Source organism: Lingula anatina, chromosome 1, assembly GCF_051362555.1.
Source record: "Lingula anatina isolate TDL-2025a chromosome 1, LinAna3.0, whole genome shotgun sequence".
NCBI classification, from domain to species: domain Eukaryota; kingdom Metazoa; phylum Brachiopoda; class Lingulata; order Lingulida; family Lingulidae; genus Lingula; species Lingula anatina.
The window spans coordinates 38,924,440-38,933,879 of NC_141767.1; the positions used below are offsets into that span (position 1 = coordinate 38,924,440).

At 38.4% G+C, this 9,440-nt stretch overlaps 1 protein-coding gene across 1 annotated transcript; it reads left to right on the plus strand.

The window, feature by feature from the left end:
• Positions 1–189: 189 nt before the first annotated feature.
• Positions 190–8,077, plus strand: LOC106151089 (protein dispatched homolog 1). Its single transcript, XM_086999460.1, has 11 exons — positions 190–372; positions 1,651–2,184; positions 2,418–3,952; positions 4,099–4,323; positions 4,635–4,760; positions 5,033–5,185; positions 5,563–5,689; positions 5,977–6,104; positions 6,284–6,361; positions 6,591–6,761; positions 6,958–8,077. The coding sequence occupies exons 2-11, from the start codon at positions 1,662–1,664 to the stop codon at positions 7,423–7,425; spliced, it is 3,534 nt and encodes a 1,177-aa protein (XP_086855586.1). The 5' UTR covers positions 190–372; positions 1,651–1,661; the 3' UTR covers positions 7,426–8,077.
• The last annotated feature ends 1,363 nt before the right edge of the window (positions 8,078–9,440 follow it).

Consider the following 9,440-nt stretch of genomic DNA (forward strand, 5'->3'; position numbering starts at 1 on the left):
ATTTATATTTATTTATTGTGCTTTGCAATTATTGTTTTTTCTGCAAGCGAATTCCATGAATAACTAAATTTTAGAGCGTGTGAAAAGGTATTTGGTTTATATAACAATAAGGCGACCCCGGGACCCTTTCTCCAAAGGTATTTTAGATCGAAATCCGTGGACAAAAGACTCATGCTTGGTTATTATTCATGTTCTTTGCAACCCAGTAAGCAAGGCTGCTGGTGCTGAACGCGCATGGGTAGATCACGATAATATAGAAAAGCCTAGGTCGATATATAAGAGTCAATTCCCAGGCAAGCATTAAAACAAGTGAGTGATGTTCAATCAGAACTAACTCTACCAGGGTAGTTTTTTACCTGATCCGAAATAGTGGTGAGTACATAAGCTACTAGTTAAAGGCATGTATAGGCCTACTTTTTTTCTCGGTGTGCACGTTCTCTGGCATATCATGACATATCGTGAACTTGACCAGTGACAATGAAGTTGAGGTTGAGAACCTGCGCATAAAGCAGTGTAGAAATAAGTGTCCGATTATATCATACTGCCTTATACATTGTGTCTGTAATATATTAAAAAGGACATTTTATCGATTGATCTTTGTGATGTTAACACGTTGCCCCCCCTGCGTAATATACGAGAGAGTCCTTTGTTATACAAGGTCCGGTTCCAATTGATTTGTACAAGGAAGTCCCACCCTAGATTTTGTCCATCTTACGTCACACTCAACCTAACCTGTATAAATCTAATGGGAAAAGGTTCCTGCTACACGGACCCGCAGTTTCTTACATCGGGCTTAAACTCTTCTTACGGTTGCCTCAGAATCTGCTCATTTAGGTTGTTTTGGATAGGCGGCAATGACTGCGTATTTTAGCTTATTATGATTTTAATACATAACAAATAAACAAACTTCAAATATGAGTAATTCTGTTAAGGGAATTGAAGAGAACCCTCAACTAAAGGTTCGAAAAATAGGCTTGGTACTCTTTAACTGTTTTACCCATTTCTAAAGGATAACTCAATTGAGGAAGTAACGAGTACCAAAGTCGATTAATTTAGCACGAGAAAACACTTGTGACCAACGTTTTTTCACTTCATTATTTAGATCTCAGTGTTCGTAGGTTTTTAAAAAACAATTGAAATCATTCCTTAACAGAAAATTTACCTTTTCAATAAAACAAATCTCGATACCAGGTCTTCTTTAAATAAACATAATTCGTCCCTTTTCACATAAAGCGGTATAATTAACTGGACCGATCCATTTGGGGAGATGAAGATGACAGCTGACACTGGTCACCCTGAGCTTCAGAGATAACTTGACACTAACCTCTTCACTATAGTCTATCTTCATCGTGTCAAGTTAACTTATAATATATAAGAGATAACTTGACACGATGAAGATAGGCTATAGTGAAGAGGTTAGTGTTAAGTTATCTCTGAAGCTCAGGGCGCACTGGGGGATTCAGGATGTAAACTCAACTCCCAGAATTTTAATGAATGGTGTAACTTTGGTCATTTTAAACTACTGAGTAACGATTCCTTTCTTTCTTAAAGGTGCTATTAATTCGCCATTTTTTATTTGGAAAAAGGTGAGCACCAGTTTTCGATTGACCTACATGTATGACTAAAGTGTCCTTTGCCATTTTTTTACAGTGAACCTTACCATGGATTCAGACCGTGATAGCGGGTTGATGTACTATGTCGGGGGTCGATGGTATAAGGGAAGCACGACCAAACCCCCTCCCGAACCTTACCACCCCAGGAGTCATAATGCATGGCAATATGAATCATCACCCCCATCAAATGATCATCGGAAAGACCGTTCTTTTCCATATCACAACCAGAATGACCGCGTCGCACCCGAAAGGGTTTACGAAAACTACCAACCGTATCAAAATGGTCACATCGGTTCAAGTGACTGGTCACTCAACGGTCATGCGACAGCTATCCCCTCTCAAGCACAATTCACTCACAGCAGTGATACGGCAAGTGGCCTTGGGAGACGCAGGTTGCATAGGACTTTATTACCTACTGGAGGGGAAAATGAAAAAAGAAAAAAGGAAAAGAAGGCTAATGCACTTAAAGAACACGATGAAGAACACGCGGAAGAAAGGAGGCAACGTCAGCGGGACAGAGATCCAGTGTTATACTGCAAATTTGTGGCCAACTACCCCAAATCTGCTTTCTGTAAGTTTAAGGAATTTTATGCACTTAACATCAAAGCATCAAACACTCTCAATATCATCCAGAATGTGTATATTCTTGTTGTCATTCATGATTATAATTATAATGTCACATTGACGATAATCAATATGCTTACTGAAACATTTGTCTCGTTCAAGTATTAAAGACACCTCGTTTTCTTTCTTATCTATTTCTATGTCTTTTTCTGCATTCTCATATTCTCATTTTTATCGTAGGTATAACATTAGGATTCCACATTGCCTTTGTGGTGGTAACGGCGATATTAATGGCTGCTAGATATGACATATTCCCCGTTGAGTTCCTTTCCTTCCCAATGAACCTCAATGAAGACCCCACACGTTTGCGAGATTTGGCGTGGCGCCTCAGAAACAACGAGACTGGGCGGATCCGCAGAGTAACTACGGATACTGTGCGAACATTTTGGAATAGAAGCGCCACCGTCGACAGTGTAATTTTGTACTATGAAATTCCCGACGGAAACGTATTCACAAAAGATATACTTCAAGAGATGAAAAAGTTGGAGGATGACATTTACAATATACCTGCATATCAGAACTCATTTTGCCAACTGGATTTTAACAGAACATGCATAAAACCAAGGTCTATCCTTCGCTACTTTGACGGCAGTTTGGCACACATCAGTAGCAAGTTTAATGATCCTACTTTTGGCAACATTCCTACTGTTTTGTTTGAAGCTCAAAACAATACGTTAACCAGAGTTGAGTTTCAGTATTTTCTAGGCATCGACTCTGAGGTTAACCCGAACACTGTCCGTTCTAAGATAACTCGAAGTTCTTTACCTATGGGTTATCCACTGGAAATCGGAGGCGAGAGAGACGAACAACGCAAGGAAATCGAAACTTTTCTCGTGAACAACATCGTGCCGAAATTAAAAGACTCACAGAAATCACGACCCAAAGGCCTGTCGTTATTCTACTACAGCTTTCTTATTTTTAGAAATGACATTTTGAGTCAAGTGGTTTGGGACATGGTCCTGGCTGTTGGCAGTTTCGCTTTCATTTTCTGTTTCATTTGGTTTCAAACCAGATCGCTATGGATCACGGGTTGGGCGGTTTTGACGATCGTGACAGGGTTTTGTGGGGCAAATCTGATCTATCGTATTATCGCAGACTTCAGATACTTTGGATTTTTCCATATTTTGGCAATATACATTATTCTAGGAATTGGAGCTGACGATGTCTTTGTATTCTACGACACATGGCGGGAGACTGCGCAGAATAAGTACATCAGTTTAGCGCACCGACTCTCAGACTGTTACCGTAGAGCAGCGGGCACAATGTTAGTAACCTCTCTTACGACAATGGCAGCGTTCCTTGCCAGCTCCGTTTCACCGCTTTTACCTATCAGAAGCTTCGGGGTATTTGCAGGAATTATGATAGGTGTTAACTATCTGACGGTCATAACTTTCCTTCCAGCAGTTGTTGTCATTTATCACATTTATTTCAAAAAGTACTGCTGTTGTTGCTGCGCAGCTAAAAAGGAAAGACCGGACACAAATACAGGGTTTGACTATAGCGTTCACAATAATCATCGCGAAAAAGATGTTTATAGCTCGACGAAGACAGGAAAGAAGAAAGTTAAAGAAAACATCGTTGTGAGGTTCTTTAGTGGGCCTTTTTATCGATTTGCAACTCACAAGGTAGCTCGTTGGATTATCGCGGTGTTGTTTCTAGGGATTTTTGCAGTTGGACTTTATTTTGTGACCACCCTTGAGGCTGAAGAAGAACAGGTCGGTTTTAGCAGTAAATATTTTAAATATCTTAACATTATTTTATCGTTTGTGTATATATCAAATGTTTATAATCTTGAAGAATAATCGCCAATAATGCTTAATCAAGACTTAAAGAATGTCTTACGACTTCTTATTCATTTCAGTTGTCACTGTATAGACCAGGCACAAACATTGCAAATGCACTGGATAGAGAAGCCAAGGCGTTTGTCCCAGCGGACAGTGACAGGTTTGCCACGGTGTATATAGTATGGGGATTGAAGCAGCGGGACCTCAGTGAATGCCACGGATCCGATATAGACTGTACAGGGAAGGCGGTCTGGGACAATTCCTTCGATTTGAACACACCATCGGCTCAGCTGGCTCTTAAGGTATTTTAATTCAGGCACGTAGGAAGCAAAACTTAAGTGACTGTGTAAGGGGGGCATTCAGAAAAAAATAATGACGAGGAGATTTTGCCTGGCTCTCTAAGTCTTGCTTTCTGTGACGTCGACGCTGCAAGTTAAATATGCCATGTCGATAGATCTACACCAGTTTAATATTATGTTCTCTCTCTCTCTTTTAAAGAGTGGGGGCAACCCTGTTACTCTGTTATTTTCTAAGAGCGATGTTTAAGATTTCATTTTTATGACATGTGTTGCTGTTTGTTGTTTTGCAAGAGAAGGTCCCACTTTCATTTTAGAACTTTTGCAACCGTTTAAGAAACCTTACTGATGCAGAAATTGACAGGTTGAAGATTCGGCGAGATTTACTTACATTACAAGCACAAGTTAACTGCTTCATGGACAACTTACAGGTCTTCCTTGAGGTAAAGTCCATTTGTTTGACGGTACATGGTTATGCATGTCTAAAAAAAGAGTGAACCGGTTTTGTTTAAGAATGCGTATTTAACAATTATTTGGTCATTGTTTATTTTAACCTTTTAAGCTGCTTTTTTCTTACTTTTTATGCAAATGAGCAATTTATGCGACAGGTTTTATTAGGTCTGGATCGTTTTGTTTCCAGGTCATGTCGATGCAACCTTTTTTATTTTGAATTTTCTTCCTTGCATGTTAAATAGAATTTTTATACATTTTGTAGAATGAGGAAAATAAGACCATGAATGGGACAGCGATTTATCCAAACGACCTGCAGCTTTCATTACCTCTCACTGAACGGAAGATGGCGCGTTTCATGGGAGTACATTCATATTTGTACAACTCGGTCCCAGAGACGTTCCATAGATACTTTGAGGTAAACGTTGGCAGGCATGTCATATGAGGGTTCAACCAGCGTCGGTTTTAAGGCAATTTACAGAAAGTAGACGGACTGAATGTTGTTAAACGTGTGGGTCGTTGGGAAACCAGTGATATCCCTCAGTTAATAAACTCTCGAGATGAACTTGGGCTGGGTGTTCCAAAAATTTAAACCGTTTCAACTTTGCAAGCGGGTGAAAATAATAAGGTTGTGATTAGATAACGAAAAAATGCAGATGTAGATTTTCAGTCCTGTGTTTTGAGTATATGCAGATATATTTTGTATTATTGTTAATATCCGAGAAGCACACTGTCTTAGTCTAATTTGACACGAGATATTAATAGTATGCTCGTCTTTTAATTCATTTTATACAGATTGGGTTATCTTACTGGCTGAGTGCTGGTTACCGCCTTACAAAGACGGCAGATTTCGATGCATACGACACTCTGTTAGGTGAATGGAATGATGATGGTTTTACTCAAAACATCAAAACTATTCCAGGTAAGACATGAATGTATTCAACAGATGGAGATGTGAGAAATAAGATATTTTGAAATACGTTTAAAAGCTTAGAAGACGTATTAGTTACGAGAAAAATTCCATGCTTTCCAATAATGCCTAATTTCTACTGCAGTTTTTCTTTTTTTCATTCTAAACCATGGCATTTTTCTGGGCTGTATCATAGTTATCAACCACAGAACTTCATTTATTTTGATGCAAAAAATCTCGCTAATGGTTACAATAAGTTAAAATAACGAATTTTAAGTGTTGTCATTTTTATACCGAAGGTGTCAAGTATGGCACGAGACTGAGGTACGCTGCGATAACAGTGAACCTAACCCTGAACCCTCGAGTTACTGGCTACGTGACTGGACTGCCCGTCATGGACGCCTGGGAAAATTTTGTGAACGATGAGGTAATTTAAGATATATTATACTAACCAACCGATTTATTTTGGCACGAAGATTTATCCTTTGTCATTAACTGAGTTAGCATATGCTCGTTTTATATATCTTCATTAAGTCTCTCAGAGTTTTCGAATTGAACAGAAAATATGTGTACATGTACTAATATAGGACTACTGTTTTCCCCCAGGTTTCCAGGATGCCGACTCCGCTGCAGGGTGGATTTCAGTGCACAAGAAATACTTGGCATTTCCTCAAAGTACAAGAGGTGAAAAATATTATTTATTTCCATGTGGTGTAGCCTGCTATAAATTCATGTTTCACAATGGTTACACAATACAAAATAAATTTGTCAGACGGACTCTGCAGTAATTGACATCTGACAAGCAGCTCAACTTAAGATTGAACTTTTATTTAATAGCAATAACCTTGTTTGATTTTGTCGGTCTTTCAAAAAGGATTTAAAAAGAGCAAAAAAATTCATCTTTTGTTTCTAGAATCTGGCAAACACAGCCATCACCGGGATAGCCATAGGGATAGGCATAGCGTTCCCCTTACTCGTGATTGCCACAGGAAATATCATCGTCGGCTTCCTGGCTACATTGACAATGTGCATGGTGACCGTCTGTGTGGTGGGGATGATTCCCCTGCTGGGATGGAAATTGGGGGTGGGTCCAACACCTAAATTTACTCCATTGTTGAATTTTATCGAATCTGATTGGGTGAATACGTGTGTAAACTACATATTTTGTGACATTTGTATTCTTAAGTCGTTTATTGCGCATTTGGTCTTCTGAAATATTTCCGTAAATGAAATCCACAAAACATACATACTGTGATGAATTAAAATTATTTATGTTTTAGGTTCTGAGTTCGTTAAACTTATGCCTGGTGGTAGGCCTGGCTGTGGATTACGTCGTCCACCTGGCAGAGGGTTACCACATCTCTCCTCACGAGACGCGCAGCGGCCGCATCAAGGACATGTTACACCACGTGGGCATTTCTGTCCTCTCTGGAGCCTGCACAACGCTGGGAGCGTCGGTTTTCATGATGTTCGCCACCATCCAGTTTTACGTCCAGTTTGGCGTGTTCATTTTCTCCGTTATAGGATTTTCCTGCTTGTTTGCACTGTTTTTCTTCACTGCAGCCCTTTCCATTATTGGACCCCAAGGTAGATTTGGATCGCTCGGCCCTGCTGTTGATTGGTTTAAAGATTTTTGCATGGGACGGGATTCAAGCGATGTAGATTGTAGGGTGTGTCACGGTAAAGGGTTTCTAAAAGAGAGTCAGATACCTGCTGTTCTCAAAGAGAGGAACCAAAACACTTTCTAACTGTGTACACACGAATTCAAATTTGTCTTTTATCTACACCAGTGTATTACGATAAAGATACATTGTATATTTAACGTGCCACCTTTTAGGCCAGTAAACGAGCATATTTTCCCCATTGAGGTTGGAAAAAATTGGTGACAAAGGTTTCTCAACTGATTCTGGTCCGTTGAAGGCCCAATATAGCCCAAAAAATTTTCCCCATAAATCCCCCCATGGCAAAGTCTCATTTTCCACAAAAATCCAAAATGGCCGCTATTGAATGGGGTGGGTGGACTTGAAATCCATAACTTGGGAACCCAATGTCACAGAAAATATGGAGATCCAAAATATCTCTTTTAATGGGAGTCGTATGACATAGAATAGGCAATGTGTTTTTGTTTGCTTCTCTGGCGAATTCCATTAATGAACTGATGTCACAATGACATCAAAGAGATAATTTAAAGTTATTAAAACACGATTTTAATCCTTATTTTCATTTATCAGTCAGCAAAATAGGAAAAAACTGATAAAAAATTATTTCGAAAAAAATATTCCATATTAAATGTCAAGTCTGTATATACATCCATTTTACCTACCGCTAACGCCTTGAACTTTACCTAATTTATACAGTTCATGAAATTGGCAAAATAAAGAATATTGATAATTTTACAAAGTTGCTTAAAATGGTATATTTTAATGGTACTGAAAAACGTAAGCGATATCTTGTAAAATGAATTTCCTCGGAAGATAATGAACAAATAAAATTATGAAAGACTGTAACGGTAAGCTGACCATCGGCATCTGAATATGTTGATTATCATTGAATATTCACCCTAATATTTAAAAAATCTGATTCGCAGGTTCGATTATAAGCGAATTATGAACGAATTGGTTATCTAATATAAGGTGAGCGTTTCACGCAGCAATGTTTTCAAATTATGTAAATTATCTACTATTTAATAATATCATAGAAGTTTACATTAAAAACAAGGGAGGGAGTGAGGGGGATAGGGCACGCTTTTGGTTGGGCAGCGTAATCACAGCACATGTACCTCATATAGTAGCTTAATTTCCATTAATAATAAAATCATCATTTAAGTCAAAATATTCTCGCGATTTAATAAATATTCTAATTTACCCAGAACAGTATATTTATTTAAAAGGAGGCTAACTGAAATATAGTTTTATTATTTGTTTGTGAAAATTGCTCATGTCACCCTGTTAGTTTGGAGGTCTAAGCTGGATCAAGTCCATGTTAAAATTCCTATGAAGCTGTGCAGGAAAAATTCTTCCTTTGTTTCTCTAGCTCCTCGATAAACCTGGTGTTCAGATTTTATCTAGTACCCCCAGGTCTGCGGGAGCTGCTCTTTGACACTAACGCACAGGTAGATTTTTACCTGAGATAAATATCGCCAGATAGATACTCGCTACAGGAAAATTTTTGAAATTTCAGGTTCAGTCAGTTAAAACTATATTATGACGATTAAAAAAAGAACTACTGAATTTCAATCACTCTATAGAGTTTTGCGGTTATTGATTTATTTTACAATGGAACTCCAACGATAACAAAACATTAGTGCGTTTGTAAAGGTTTAGGTCAACATAAAAGGTAAGCCCTCCCTGCTTATGTTTTTATTTTTTGATCGACACTCGTAGACAAATATGTTATACTTATACATTGCAAAACAGTTTGCATAGTCTTTGTGCTGAACGCGCATGTGTAGACCATGATTATATAAAAAAGCGTAGGTTGAAATATGGTAAACAAATCCCAGTCATGTCCAGTCGGAACTAATTTTACCGGGTAATTTGTTTTACCTGATCTATAGGCAGACAACTTAGAGGTATAAGTACATAAGTGAACAGCGCTACCTTTTCTCGTTTTGCAATGTCACGTTCACGCATCACCAACTGTTAAGATAAAATGTTGTTTCAGCATGGTTTCATGATATACGAACATGTTGCATATAAAAAGGTTTATTTGTACAGATTTTCATTTCATATCATTACTTAATACGAAATGTTTTCGTAGGGAG